The 16559-nt window shown below is 37.3% G+C and overlaps 1 protein-coding gene across 1 annotated transcript in view; it reads right to left on the reverse strand.

The window, feature by feature from the left end:
* tbck (TBC1 domain containing kinase) overlaps nucleotides 1–16559 on the reverse strand; it is a 68989-nt gene that overhangs the window by 21126 nt on the left and 31304 nt on the right. Inside the window, exon 23 of the mRNA XM_067440977.1 lies at nucleotides 488–663. Coding sequence (XP_067297078.1) covers nucleotides 488–663 — 176 coding nt within the window. The remainder of the gene's footprint in view (nucleotides 1–487; nucleotides 664–16559) is intronic.

A 16559-nucleotide genomic window follows, 5' to 3' on the forward strand; every position in this document is an offset into this window, starting at 1 on the left:
CTTATAGTACATTAAGGCAGTTTAAGGGTGGGTTGCACTAATAAGTATTCTAGCAGTTCACCCTCTGTCTGCTGCTTGGTCAGCTCTATAACGATTTTACTTCGTAATTAATCTGTTTAAAATTAAGAGATGCAACAACTCGGTTTAAAATAAAACCCATATCAACAAATCCTAGATTAGCATTCACATTACTTAATTCAATCCTTATTGGTGCAACTCAGCCAAAAGTGTTTTTCATGTTACGCGTTTTAAAAACGTCCCGCTGTTTATAGTGACTGAAATACTGCACCAGGTGCTGTATATGGATCATCCGCGCCCAAAACCTGCATCTTGTTCACATATTTTAGTTTAAAGATGGAAATTTGACAGGCTTCTGCTGCAGTTCTACGGCAGTTTTCCCCTCCAAGGATCTCCGACAGTCACGTGAAAGAAAACTATGAATGGAGCTGAGGCAATCAGAGGTTTAAAGTCAGTTTTGGAAACTTACCAGGTCTGTTCTGGTCAGCTCCTGATATTCGGAAGAGTAATAGGAAGGTGCTTTCCCAAAGCTGTTGTTGTCACTGGCAGTTTTATTTGGCTGGGCATGCTGACGATAAGTGGCACTTTTGGGAGTCCAGCAGAAAAGGTTGATAGATTCCCGGACACAGCGTTCAATGTCGATCTCTGAATGCAAAGCAGGAAAGAGAGGAATGTTGCTCAACAACAATTGTGCTTTAGGATAGTGATCCAAAATATAATTATTTCATTATTAAAAGCAAGTACTAAGCTATTGAACACTTGCAGTTCTGGGCGATTTAAATATCTTAAGAGCACTAAGAAGAACAGCAACTTTAGGCTCATTTGGCAAAGCCACATGAGAATCACAGACTGTCAAACTTCCGCTTAATTAACCTTGGGTGACCTTGAAATCCAGTGCGTTTCCATCCAAATGATCCAGAGACTCTGACTCCCTGCCAATGCTTCATTCTGTCACAAACAAATTTAGTGAAGACATCAACATTTCATTCACACTCTCTCACAGTACCAGATGAAGAGAAGAAGGGGAGATTCAACGGCTTCCTTCAAATGCAAAACAAACTCTCTTGAGCCATGAACCACAGATTAAAGTAAAAGGGATTCACATGGATATAAACAAATCAGGAATGCTTTCCTCGCTATCTCACTCCCTTTCTATCTTGTTAGCGGAAAAAGTCTCCCTAATGAAGGGGTTTAGCCTGCTTGGTCTACTATTCAAATGAAGCCGAGTGTGACAGCTTCATTTTATTTAAGAGGATATGATCTGAATACTCGATTATAAACACTGGACCTGCTCTTAGGGGCTGTGATTACTGTCCACTGAGTCTAAAGTATAGGCAAGAGCGACTGAGCGAGAGAGAAATAAAAGTGTTATTAAAGGAAAAGAAATTGTGTGCCACTACTTAGACAGCATTTTAGGCATCATGTTAATGCAACAGACACGAAAGCTCTAAAAGGTAGGGAGTAGTGCATATATCCGTTGCAGAGAAGACAGACAATCCTATAATGCAATGCACTGCGACAAGCACTGTGAAAAGAAATCCAGAAATTGATGATTATAAAGACTAGCTGACATGACTCACAACTTTACAAACTTCAATTTGAAGCCAGAAAAGATTATTTTCTTTTGTATATTACTACATTTATATGTAGTATAATACATATTATATTAAATCGGTGTTTGTTTATTGTTTGTTGTGATATAATTTCTTAAAGTCTATGGGCCCTATTTTAACGATCTGAAACGCAAGTGTCAAAGCGTGAAGCGGAAGTAACTTTGAGGGCGGGTCTCGGCGCTGTTGCTATTTTCCCGGCGGGATAAATGGCTCTTGTGCCCGGCGCAAATCTAAAATGGGTTGGTCTGAAGTAGCTTCATTATTCATAGGTTTGGTTTGGGCGTAACGTGAATAAACCAATCAGAGCGTCATCCAACATTCCCTTTAAAAGCAGGTGCGCAAGTTCCATTATGGATTGCTATTATTATGGCGTATTTACCAGGCGCATGCCAGGAGCGGTTCACAGCCGAGGAGCCTGATGTTCTTGTAAGAGCAGTGAAAGACAGAAAAGTTGTGTTGTATGGGGATGGGAGAAACCCACCCAAAATAGCGTCGGTTAAACAGTTTTTTCAGTTTTTCAGTCGATTTTTTTCAAAATCGACTGAATTTTTTTTGAAGTTTCAGACAAACCAATCTGTCAGATGTCCCTATATACATATATGTCTTGCCACTATTGGGCAAACAGGTATGATCCTTATTTACTGCAATTAGCCTGAATAATTTGTAAGCTAGATTTATGCCTATTTTTTCACATCTTCGTGGCACACCACAATGATTTCCGTCATCTCATGTGTTAATATTTTTTTAGTGTAACAATTTATGATTTGCAAAAATAACTGTTGCATCTGTGTAGATTACATGAGCAAAGTGTATGCGCGTTGTGCACTCTATGCATTATGGTCAAGCATGCGCCCTTAAAATAGCATAATGAACAACGCGCAACGCGCCACTGACTTTAGACCAGGTTTTTTCTGGTCAGTGGCGCAACCGTTTAATGGAACAGCAAAATAGCACCAGGGATTGTCTGCGCCAGAACACGCCTCCTTTTTTGCGCTGAACTGCCCAGGGAGCGCAAGTTCATTCACTAGTTTAGCGACGTGCTTCTGTGGAGGGAAAAGCCCGCTTTGCGCGGCTGCAAAATAGGAATGACACATGCGTCGGTGTACAAAGTCAATTGCGCTGGGTGCAAGATAGGGCCCAATGTCTTTAATATGAAATATGAACCTCTTGTGCATCCACTGTGGGGAAAAAAACTCCTGTACATTGAATAAAAACATGGATTGTCCTATAAATGTATAATTGTTTAAGTTTATTAAGTTTTAAAAAGTATTAAGTATTATTTTCTTATTATTTATTACCTAAAGTTTTTAATTTACAAAATTTACAAAAATGAAGGCCAGAGGGCGCCCTTGAGCAGAAAAGCTACATTTGCCTCAGAGAAGTAATGATGTTAATTTTCAGGAAAACCCTTATGTAAACTGAAGATAGAAACGCTTTGATTAAACATGACGACAATAAACATGACTGCAGCCAAATATGGTGTATTTGAGTTCTTCAAGCCGTCAAGGGTATTTTCATAATAATAAAGTATATTACAATGCAGTGCTGATTGACATATAGACAGGGCCGGCCCAAGGCATTAGCTAACTAAGCGGCTTCTTAGGGCCCCCTTGGCCACCAGGGGCCCCCAAGAGCACATGAAATGACTTGCTGGATGTTACTTTATGTTCGAAATCGCAAAATGGCCTTAAACAATTACTAAATAAACTACAAAATGTTACGTTTTCTAATATATGCACGGATTGATTCTGACAGCGCGCACAAACTCGCAGTGCCATCGGCTGGATTAGCTTGTCCGTCAGGGTTCGAAGTCCACAGTATGAGAAAAAAAATTAAAAAAAAATAAATAAAAATCGCCGCTTAAACGGTGCTGCTCGTCAGTTGCCCGGCGGTAACCTTTTTATGAATGGATGGATTTGAGTATGTGATTTGGTTTATTGCAAATATCTTTTTTGACATGCTGCATCATGTTTTTGTTCACAGTAAATGCTTCTCTGCAAGTGCTATAGCCTATGTTTGAGTCGCTCAAAATTATATATTTTTTGAGAATACAAATTCGTTCTTCCCAAAAAGCGTTCCCAAATTCGTAATGAGAATAATTTATAAATATGTTGTTGTCAACAAATAGAAGTACTAATGTCTCCCTTCATGTTTCCACCAAAATAAAATGTTAAATGTTTGAAAGAAATCCACCAACATTTCTTGTTTTAAAAGAAGTCTCTTATGTTCACCAAGGCTGCATTTATTTGATCAAAAATACAGTGAAAACACTTATATTGTGAAATAATCTCTCATAGAAAACAGCTATTTTAAATTGCAATAATATATGATATATATAATATTCTTGTGATATGAATATCAAGTAGCCTAAATTGTAATGTGTTCCTGTAGGTCTAAGCTGAATTTTTAGCATCATTACAACAGTCTTCAGTGTCACATGATATATCACAAATCATTCTCATGATGATTTGCTGCTCAAGAAACCTCTTTTTTATCATCATGTTGAAAATAGTTTTGTCAAAAAAAAGTATGATTCTTTGAAAGCTTTCTATTTTAGATAAATGCTGTTCTTTTGAACTTTATATTCTTTAAAGAATCTTGGGGTAAAAAATTGCGAGAATATTTATCATAGACCTCTTTTAACAATATTTTATAAAAATCATACATATGATGATCATACACATGAAATGTACTGTAAGACTTAATTATTAAAGTGCAAATGAACACCTGAGCACTCTTGTGGGTTTGCTACTGTTACAACTAAAAACCGTTTAAGGGTAAAAACATGACAGAAAGACATGATGTAAGCAACACAGCTACAACTAATTAATTGATTATTATCAAGAATTGACAATAGTCAATCGTACCGAGGGGCCCCCGAATAAAATTCTGCTTAGGGCCCCATGAAGGCTTGGGCCGGCCCTGCATATAGATAATGCAGTGCTGATTGACTATAGAATACTATAAAATAATGCATCGTCTGCCTCACACTGTGATGAGAAGCCACATCAGCTCACAAACACTCGTCTGACGATATGAAGTGAGGTAAAGCATGTTATTAAACGTTGTCTTTTGTTGAACAGGTTTATGAACACTTCACTAGTTTCTGAAGATGTTTGACTCCTGATGCTTTTTCAAACGCACGTTATAAGCGACTCAAACTCGCAGTCTTTCAGACGAAGCAGCGTTACTTCTGATCACAGAGCCGCTCTTCGCTAACACACTGGGCATTTATTTATTTCATTTAAAATCGCAGCCTTTGAGCTTTCATAATCGCACACAAGACAAATCGCGATTGCGGTTCGATTTCGATTAATCGTACAGCCCTAGAAAATAGCGATATATTCTATTTACAACAAGTAAAATAAGCAGCTATTTATACTCTATTTTGGCAGATACATACTATTTGCACCGCAGTATTGTTGTACATTAACAGGATGCAATAATAACGGTGTGTAAAATATTATGTTTATTTTAAATTATTAAATGAATAGTGTTTTAATGGGGCAATAAAAGCCCTCCCTCATTAGGCCCTTTATTTCAACTTTGAGAACATTTTCTTAATTTTTATTTAAAGTAAAAGCCTTTCCGATGTGATGGGAAAAGAGTGAGCTCGGCAAAAGGCAGATTTGAACCCGGGTCAACCGCTTCACAACTTACTTTCATGAACCGTACACTCTACTAACAACACCACTGCAGACGTTACAATACGCGTTTCTTTTTTTAAATCTTGTGTGGCCCAACCAGGCATTGCTCGGTTAAGCAAGTGTAAATAGTGCTTGTTAACAAGGTGTACTTAGTACTTTTTGTAAATAGACACTGTTATTTTAAATAGAAATCTTTTATAAATGTTACATATACCATCTTAAGCTTAAAATCTGTACGCATTCTCTGGGGGAAAAAGACTCCTCAGTTTCAAAAAAAGAAATGCAATTTTCATTTGTGGAACTTGACAAATGCATGCTACTGAAATCAAGTCGAGTGTCTTGTATGCTTTGTGTGAGAATTGCTATTTGTATGGCACGCAGAGTTTCTGGCTATGTGATGCGTTTCATATCAGTCACCTATGATGAGGCTCATTCCTGTTAAGAGGGCAAGCAAGGCTTTGGAACACAGTGGGAGGAGGAAGAGGAGGATGAATGCAAACAGCATGAGAGATGAGGCACCAATCAGTCCGTGCATTAGAGGCTTGACAGATGATCCGCCTTTTCTCCAAACATCACCCTCCCTGTCCCTCCTTTCACTGACCCAAATCTAGAGGCAGAAATGAGCGAATGACATATGGATCGGGAGGTTTAAGACATGTACACATCATAAATATGGTGCCTTGTCACCTCTGCAGTAACTCTAATTTACAATCCTCCCAATTGCAGAGAACAGTGCATGCACCAGGGGTCCTTGACTTCCCATATGTGTGCCCCACATATAAAATAAACTGGTTCTCAAATCCCAAACCAACACAGTGGCACAGAAGGAATGAGTAAAGGCATTCAGTCACAATGCATGAATGTTGCATGAAACGCCACCACCACCTTCCTGCACAGCATTCCCACTGTAGGCAAGACAAATACCATGCATTTGAAAAAGACGTCAGGCTATGCATTCCACATTTCATCTTTATAAACACAGATTTTGTCACAGTATTATCTACAGACGTTATTCAGACACGGGTATTGACTTTCCCATGGTATGAAATAGACATGCATGAAGGAGCCATCCGGATTTATTCAGTAGTAAAGGAGGATAAAAACTAAATGACAAGAAGACTACTAAATTCTCCTGATTTCATCCACTTTGACTGGAAGAGAGAAATCAGCCTTTACAAGATGTGGAACAGACATTGTTATTATGCCTGTAATGACAATAACTACAATATTGTGGTGTAAACAAATGGCTATCATGGTAATTTTTTGGGCACCTGGTGAATAACTGAAGTAAATCCTGTGGTTAAAGCAGCACTTGGCAACTTTTGCTCTCGGGGTCCCCCTACAGTTGGGAAAAAATAATGTCCTCAACTACTGTCGTAAGCTCTGTCATCCTACATCAGGGGATGCCATCGCGCGTGCATTTGTTGACATGACAACCCTGATAGCCCTGAACTAGTGATGTGTGGGTCGTCTCATAACCCGCGGACCCCGTATGTCTATTTAATGGTCGCAGGTGCGCGGCGGGTTGTAAAAATATATACAGTGGTGCGGGGCGGGCCAAATAACTTCATAAAAGCGTCCCGCGGGTCGGTGCAGCGCTAACAGTTCCCCCTGAACACTGCAAGAGGAGTTCACATGCAGGTGTGCTTCTGGCGGCGCGTGTGAAATGTCTTCATTCCAGGTTCAGTCATTATAGTAGTCTATTGGTTACCGTTTTACAGAATCTATATGATACTTCAGTTCAATGTTTGAGTGGTAGGTAATCACCGTAACAAGCATGACAGCATCGGTCGGGCACGCCTCCTTCAGCTCACGCCGACGAGCAAACGCTGGTCACATGTTGATCCTCGTCCTGCCTTTAATCCCATCACTCTTTCGTTTCCTCTTATTGCGTTCCTCCAACAAAACCTTTTCTTTCTTATTTGTCTCTGCTGCTTCGGACATGACTATATTATCCGACGAACAAAGTTGGGCTCTCATGTCCGAATTTAAGGAAGTGTGGGTGTTGGTGGAAGTGACGTATATGCCGTAAAGCAGTCGAATTTTGTAGTTCTTTTTGTTCTCGGGTTACTACCCGAAACCCGAAGTTTAAAAGTACGATTAAAAACGATACAGACCCCATCAGGCTATGGCAGACGTGTCACACAACCTATTGTAAGTCGATTTATCATCACAAGAGTCTTGAAAATATATTATGAAGGTTGAAAAGTTACCTAGTGCTGCTTTAAGAAATGTTTTACTCTGAACAAGTGGCTGGAATTTAAATTATGAAATTAGATCGGCACTGAGCTATGACTAAGTCAGCTTGGTCGATTAACAGGAAAGTTACTATATTTAAAAATAACAAAATAAAAATATAAAATAAACTACTGTTCAAATGTTTGGGATAAGTAATATTTCTGACAGTTTAAAAGAAGTCTCCTATGCTTGCCAATCTGCAATCATAAAATACAGTAAAAACAGCAATATTGTGAAATATTACAATTTAAAAGTTTTCTATTCTATTTTAAAATGCAGTTCACTCCTTTGATGCAAAGTCTTCATTGTCACATGATCATTTAGAAATCATTCTAATATGATGATCTGGCATATTTTTTCAACTCTTTGATGAATAGAAAGTTTAAAAGAAAACAGAACTTATTTGAAATAAAAAAATATGTTGTAAAATGTCATCATTATCACTTATGTTTAATTGAACGTATCCATGCTGAATAACAGCATTCATTTCTTTAACCCTCCGTGGTCGACGAACGCGCCACACTGTAAAAGAAATTGTTGGTTTTTGTTGGTTTAACTTAAAAAAGTAAGTAACCTGGTTGCCTTAAAATATTGAGTTTATTGAAATAAAAAAATTGAGTTTAAAAAAATAAATAAAACCCATATCAACCCATGGGTTAAAAATGTGAAATTTGTTTAATAAATAGAAACTCAAAATATTACTGTATCTGAACCACATAAAAAAATTGATAAATCATGAAAATAACAACATTTGGCATGTTTCACTGCGTCATCAGAAATAAAACACACACAATTACCCAATATGCTTACACAATTTTTTAATAATATTTTAATAAAGGTTCTCGAATCTCACAAAAATGCTCATTGTATTAACTTAAAATTTTAATTTCGATGAACTCAAAATTAAGGCAACCAGGTAACTTTTTTTCTAAATAATTTTTTACAGTGCAATATACAAAACAATAGCAACTAAATTGTAATTTATTTTGTGTTACAGAAACGAGCAATTCATAATTCAAATGTAAAGGGCTACTGTTATTTGTGTGTACTCACAATAATGACAAAACATTGTACTTTTGTAAAGTAAAAAAGACAAACAGGGTGCGCCGTCCGTCTTAGTCTTTGTGGACTTCTGTCTGAAACGCGTAACAAAAATGAACCGAAACTCCTTGACACACAGCGATTTGTTTTTAGAAATCTTAAAGTGTCTACTAATAAATGAAGTAATTTATATCAAAAAAAACAAATGTTCTCTGTTTATGTAATCCTCATGAAACCAATCTTACTGTCTGACCTCATTATTATTCATGTGGCCACACCCACATTCCTTTATTGGCATCAATATCAGTACAGCCCTTTTAAAATGTATATCTGACGGGCACTTACACTGAACACCACGCAGAGTATCATGGCTTCTTTTGACAGAGCGGATTAATGTTAGTCAGGGCCATTTAACACCTATCGGCTCACGAATACATTTCATCATTTTCCAGCCCACGGTTTCCAAAACGCATAAGAGGGGAAAGAAAAAACGGCCTAGATAAAGGTGATAACGGTTAGCTAAGACCTCTTTATGAGGTAATAAAAAAGACTGAGGAGAAAAATTCACCTCTACAAGCTTTGTCCAACGAAATATAGCTTTTAAAACCGAAGATGATGTCTGCAGTTATGGCCAAAACAAAACACGCAGTCACGTATACAAACCCGGTCTCCATGGTTTATTTAGTTACCTGCGTGAGAGAATAAAAAAAACAAAATGGAAACATGCCATTAACAAGTTGAGACGTTTGTGTACAGGAGGCAGGAATTACAAGGCACAGATTCACTAACTCTATATTTAGCGCTAACAGTGTGTAAAGTAAACAGTCATGTAGCAACAAGCGGGTCAAACAAACAAGTTAGGACAGAGGAATGTGACGATGCTGCTTAAAGGCTCAATGGAAAAGGGTGGGAGTAGGACATGGGCATAAATTAATAATGCACTGTAAGTGTACAGTGTAAAATGAGTTTCTATAGGGAAGAGGATCTTGTTTTTAATAGTAAATTGCAGTATATATTATAAATGACTTATCCATCCACTTGCCCAAGTGACCTCATAATCTATAATCAAAATATCCCTCCTTCATGCAGCTCATCTCCTCTCTTCTCTGATGATGCTTTTACTGGTACAAGGGCGGGACAACCTGTCACTCAAATGAGATCCACCAAAAGCAAACCACAATCCATCCAATTTCTGATGGACAAAATAAAGTCCCGCACCGCATTGTTTTGTTTGTTCGACAAGTAGTTTCAAATTGACTTTTTATTTGAATTGACGAATATTGACTTTTTATAACCGATATTGATACTAATTGTGCATGTTTATGTGTCCGATAACCAATACAAAAGGACCAATATATATTATTACCAATATATATTCTGTTTTTGAAAGTTATAACAGCACTAAACTGAACAAAACCCTTTTTAAAAGGTATAATTGAAATTTCACTCCCTCCTTGCATACATAAAACACACATCTACATCAATCAGTCTGAAAGAGTGCACAAAATAAAGTGCAGTGTGACTAAAATGTCTCTTTTAAATAAAAGCTTTGATCAGGTAAACAAATATAGTATAATTCACATTCAAAGCATAAAACATTCTAAACAGCCTGAATAAAAACCATTGTTTGCATCTTTTTATTTCTAACGACAGTAGTAATACTAAAAATAGGTAAAGTCTAAATTTACAAAGTCTTATGTTTTCAAATGGAAAGCATAAATATTTGACAGGTGATGATTCTACCAAATTTGCATGAATATGAGCATTTGTTTTAAACTACAGTTTTAAAAGGTTTATGTGTTGTTCAATAACCTAGAGTAGACTAAACAGTGAAGATAATTTATATATTTAAGGAATAATTGACAACAATAATTGAATTATTTGGAAAAGGTTAAGGGTGCATTTATTTTTTTCTGTAATTCAATAATAAATAATAATAATAATGTTTTTTTTTTTAATGGCGCCTTTTCATGACACCCAAGGTCACCTCACAATAAAAAAAACATATCATTACACAAAACACACAACAAACACTCCGCATTACCAGAAAAAGTGCAGTCAAGACTCGCGTTTTAAAAATCAATAAACAATCACTGTTACGAACATCAAGAGGAAGGGATAAGCGGGGGGCAGCATAACTAAATGATCTGGCACCCATGGTTGTTAGTCGAATCCGAGGTACCACAAGAGAAATTGAAGAAAGTCAATTATTCAAAATAATTCACAGTCAATTATTCCACTTTGTTAGCCTAGAAATCTAGACGCACCCTAGCGGCAGCAAATTTAATCTGCCCGCAAGTGTCTTCTAGGAACTCTCAATACCCATCTGAGCTGTATTCCTCTCACTCTGGACGGGCCAATCACATCGTGTATGGAGTCAGTGGGCGGGGCCATAATGACGACGGCCGAGTTGCGCTTGCGTGCTTCTAGTAAACACAAAAACTGGCGAACGGCGGTCTTTCGAATCAGCTTTGACCGCGATTCTGGAAGACTTGGAGTTAAGCTTTTTTCTGAGAAAAGAACAAAGAACGGCACTGAAGTCATTCTTAAAAAGGGAAGATGTGTTCGGAGTTTAGCCGCCCGGATACGGCGAATGTTTAATCTATCAATGAGCTCTGTTTCACCTTCGTTGCTCCGGTTAGTGTAGCGCTATCCTATCGCGTGCAGAGGGAGTTTGAAAGACAACCGTTTATCCCGCCCCTCGGATTAAGCCCTGTCAATGGTGAGTTTCCAGACCAAATATCTTGATGTGGGTCTGGCTTGTCAGGCTACCACTTTGTATTATTCCAAAACGTAATTTTAGAGTTAGTAATGGAGGCTTGAGCCACTGATAGCAGTCTAATGCAGTTGTTAGAGAGAGATAGAGAGAGAGAAAATAAGTGTATGTGAATTACCTCAGTCTGTGTGTCTCTCAACAGTGTTAAACAGCAGCATCTCTACTATAGCAAAACTGCAAGTTTATCTGTTTCAAAAACATCGCCATTATTACCTCGCTAGTGAGAGATGTCTTTTAGTTGCTTTACTATTTTACTGATACAATTTTCAGAGCCGCGTTGACAACCCGTTTCTGTGGGACTGTGTGTCCGTACTGTATGTGTGCGTTTGAGTGGTAGAGCAGAGAGATCAGGAGAAAAAGATGTGCTATCAGTAGATAATAAGATGTAATTAGCAATTTTTTGCTATATTTATTTGCTGTTTCAGTGTGCCTTTCAATTCTTTTGCTGTTGTCGGCTGTAGGACCTTTGAAATAACTGACATTTTTGGGGGGGGAAGTGATATAAAACTGTGATGAGGTTAAGACCTGCCCGGAACTACTTTAGCCGTGTGTTTCCCTGAAAATAATTGCACACCTTAGAACTTTTGTAAACCAATCAGATTCAAGCATTCCACAGCCCTGTAGTATATAATAAAATATTTGCTGGAATACACAAAATGCACTCACTCATGGCTGATTTATTTAATTAATGTAAAATTATATCTTTATTGGCATATGACAGATTACCTGATTATTTTAACCTACTTGATTAAGCACCACAATTAAACTACATATCAAGCTTGTAAAATCAAATTTGTGCATTAATGGCTGTTATGTTCAATAAAATTTCATTAAGGTAGTTTACCTTTGAACACGGCTGTTGACTCATCTCTCAGATGCATTGCTTTAACGGCAGTCTTGTGCACAATTCTATTATCACTGAATCCGATATAACAAAACCGATATCCAATAATGGAAAAATGCTTAAATATAGGCATTATTGGTTTATTACTAAAGAAAAGACACAATCACAATTGTTTTTTTATGCCACAAAAAAAAGATACAAAACACCTTAAACTATGAATTGTGCACAGTTCTGATTTGACAAAACTGATCAGAATGATTTGTTCAGGAAGCGGACTGATTCAGTTCTTAGGCATTGTTGCCACAGTTACATTGAAAAGTAATCTGATTACTCCTTTAAAAAGTAACTTAGTTACTTTACAGATTACTTGATTTTAAAAGTAACTAAGTAAGATTACAAGTTACTTTATTAGTTACATTCAGCAGATGCCGACAACACCCCCGCCGCCTCAACATAGAAATGACAACTGTTTTTGCCAACACTCACTTTATTGGAAGTGCATTTTTAACAGAAACGCCAACAATGCATCTTCTGACATTTTAAGTTGAAATTAAAACAATTTTACTGAAAAAATATTCTCTCCAAGAAGAAAGCAAAAATATATATTTTTTCTTTTTTACTAAGAAAAAAAACTAAAATAGTCACACTGACTTGGATAAATTACTTTAATCTGATTACTGGTTTGGAAATAGTAACGTGTTAAGAATACTCACTACTGGAAAAAAGTAGTCCGATTAGAGTAACGCGTTACTAAGTAATGTGTTACTGGCATCACTGTTCTTGGGTCCATCTGTTTTAACAAACAGTGGTTAAAGATAATTATCAACATATAATAATCGTCTTAAATATTCATATTTTTATCATAAAAAAATCTTTCAGAATTGTCCTTTGTTCCCCAAGGGGACACTTAATATTCAACAATATTATTGATCTGACTGTACTGACGCTCTTGTATGAGAACTGAACTGAGCAGGGCGATGGCATCACTGTTTGCTGCAGAGCTGCTTTATAGAGTAACTGAACTAATTTAATAATTGATGATCTTTACAATGGAACAGAATCAACACTGAAGTGACTTCAGCTGAACAACACCTGAAATTAATATATTTCCTGTTATCACTCTAAAGCTGCTTTGAAACTATCTTTATTGTATAAAGCACTGCATAAATAATGTTGACTTAACTTGACTTGACCTAGCAACCACCCAAAACACCCTAGCAACCACATAGTAATGCCCTGGCAAGCATCCACAACGCTGTAGCATTGCAGTAAGTGAGAATTTCCCTTTGTGCTCACATGTTCTGCAGCAAATATAAAAATGAGTTGAACCAGTGCTGCAAGCGATTCATATGTTTGAGCAATGCTGGCTGGATCTCAGAAAAAAAAACATCTCAAAGGAGGAACAAATGATTCTGATTACCATTTGTGTGCTTTAAATCTATACTGATTTGGTTTGAGAGTTAGACATTTGCATATAAAAAGTATTCACTAATACAGTGAAATAAACGTGTGTGTGTGTGTGTGTGTGTGTGTGTGTGTGTGTGTTTGAGTTGAAAGTGTTGGACTGAAGGAAACCGAGAATGAGTTGGTAAGCAGAGAGGACAAATATTTTACCTATAAAAGGAGTTTCATGTGGCTTGCCAGCGAGAAGAACAGAAATATAAAATCCCTAAATTGCAGTAGCATCGACCCTGCACCCCGACTGGATACACCAGCCTCCTTCTTCCAATGACTTTTAAATGTTTAATGACACTTGTTCCTCTGTGACCAGGAAATAGCCATTTAAAACGAGCGTTTTGGAGACAAACGAACCGAAACAATCTCAAGATGCGAGATAACAGCCCACATCATGGACGCCTGCCAAGGAGATCCAGTAACAGCGGAGGCAGACCCCGTGCATGCGAGGCAAATCGAGGCATTTGAGGCAGGAGCACAACTCAGCAGCATGTGTGGAAGAAATGACAGCTGTGACCTTCTCAAACATAAGTGTTTGCATGTTCATCCACGTTCGCCAGGAACTACCGCCCCACGCGGCGTTAATTACACTGCTGCCACAATTACAGACAGAAAAGAGAAGAGATGCCAATCCCACAAGCCCTCCGCTCAACCTGCGAAAAACAGCCCAGCCCAGCCCTTGGCTTCAAAAGCGAAACTTTCAAAGGCATTTAATTCTCTTGAGAGCAGATTTTCACAGCATAATGTTACTAGTCAGTAAGCTAAAAAAAAGTTTTGCTTTGAAAAAAATTCTGTTTTGTAAATACAGGTGCTTTGCATATGCCCCCCAAAATACCAGGCAACATTTACAGACTTCCCAGAGAGAAATAATATGACAAGTCCGTAAATAATTCTCTCCAAGTCTTCCTCTGAATAACAAAATCCTACCTAGACAACTAGCTGAGCTTTGCAAAAGTTTTATTGTCATAGTAAATAAAGTTATGGCAATTTAACATACCATGGTATTTTATGAGAGTTATTTGTTTAACTAAATGCCTTGATATTATCATGTTACTCCAAATAACATCAGAGAATACTATGGTACTATCACATTACATGTCCAAAAACTAAGGTAAAATAACACACCACTAAAATACTATGTCCCAAAACATTGGTATAAAATGATAGCATGTCTAAAAATCATGGTAATACCGTATTTAATAGCATTGAAAGCAAAAAAAACATTGAGCAAGCATTGATTCACCAGCTGTGAAGTTTAATGAATACAGACTGAAATTTCTAGAAAACGCCTCTTCTATGGTGTTTCTAATTAAAGCTACACTGTGTGATATTTTCTCCCATCTAGTGGTGAAACGGTATATGACCATCCAGTGTATAATAGTTTCTGCTCCTCTCAATTTCGATTTCGTTTCAACTCCTACGGTGGCTGATTTAGTCATGGCTTCGAGTTCGACCTCTTCGGTGAGTGTTGCTTCAACTCAAGTGATGAGGTAATTTTTGAAAACTATTATAATTTGCAGTTATTTAATTTACCAAATGATCTATGATCAAATTAATCTATGTAAAATGAATAATAGTTTTACGTTTTCGTTATTTTTTACCATTTCATTGCTAACATCAGCTATCAGGTTCCCAGACGAATGCAAGCTAATCTTAGTAAAGTAACTTTTATCAGTGCTATCGTTATTCTGTATATTGTACGACATCACTAGCGTAAGGCAAACAAATTATAATGCAATTCAAATATTAATCTCATGTTATCCGTCATAGAACACGGATATATGTTATAAGGTAAACAATACTTTTTCATCATTGACGCGAGGAAAACTATCCTAGACGTCGTTCTAGTGTTATGCACAGCACACCATGATATAATTAGCCAAGCAACAATAAAACTTCCACTATACACAAATAGGCGGAATTAATATCACCTGTCGAGAAGAAAGCAGGCAACGTCAGCGTCCTTTTTAAAATCGTTGCTCCTCATGAGCTCTTTTCATCTTGGAAAGGCCACTCCAATATTTACTTTTGTCTTGTTGATTTGCCTGTCGCGTTGCCGTCTTAATTCTCTTTTCCGGTTCCTTGGCGACTCTGATACATATCCCGCAAAGTTACTAGGTCCCCGACCCGGGTCGAATTCGGTAATCAATGCCGGGACGTGGTTGCTTTCACACAAAAGGCGACCCGGCAATGTTCCGGGAATATTACGTGTCCGACGTGCAGTGTGAAAGGGGCTTAAGAGTGATCCTCCGTCATCATATAGCAGCCTCAAGCAATCCTCCTCTTCACATTCGACACGGTGCCATCGAGTGTAAAAACACGAAAAGCGAAGCTTGAATTTACGGGTATGTCCCTCTTTGGCAAATGTACTTTCAAGATGGAGGAGCAACATGGCGACCGCTATTCCGAACCCTCAACACTTATGTATTTTCAATGGTATATTATAAACTTACGAGAATGCATTATTACTTGAAAGAAGTAAATATACATTAATGAGCACATATATTTTTGAAAGAACTAAGTGATTTTAGCTAAGAATAAACTAAAAAAGTTACACAGTGTAGCTTTAAAAATTTGTTTTGCTATATTTGTGAAGTTATAAAGTTTAAAAAGGTGCATAGGTGGTGTAAAACTGGAGATAGTAATACAAGTTTTTCAAGCACTTCACTGAGTTATTAAACCAGTAGTCAATTTATAAAAAAATATTATTCATATTTTAAAAAGCGGCAATGGTATCAAAAAATGACCCTTGTAGAACCCCATGATTGTCATGAACTATTGACGATTATTATTATTAATATTATCATAATTATTATAAATCACCTCAAGCCATAATTGCTGCCCAGTATATCCCACCCACTAACAGGTGCCGTGATGAAGAGATAATCAGTGTTATTCACTTCATAATGTCATATGTTGTTCACAGG

Source organism: Pseudorasbora parva, chromosome 4 (genome assembly GCF_024679245.1).
Source record: "Pseudorasbora parva isolate DD20220531a chromosome 4, ASM2467924v1, whole genome shotgun sequence".
Taxonomy (NCBI): Eukaryota; Metazoa; Chordata; class Actinopteri; order Cypriniformes; family Gobionidae; genus Pseudorasbora; species Pseudorasbora parva.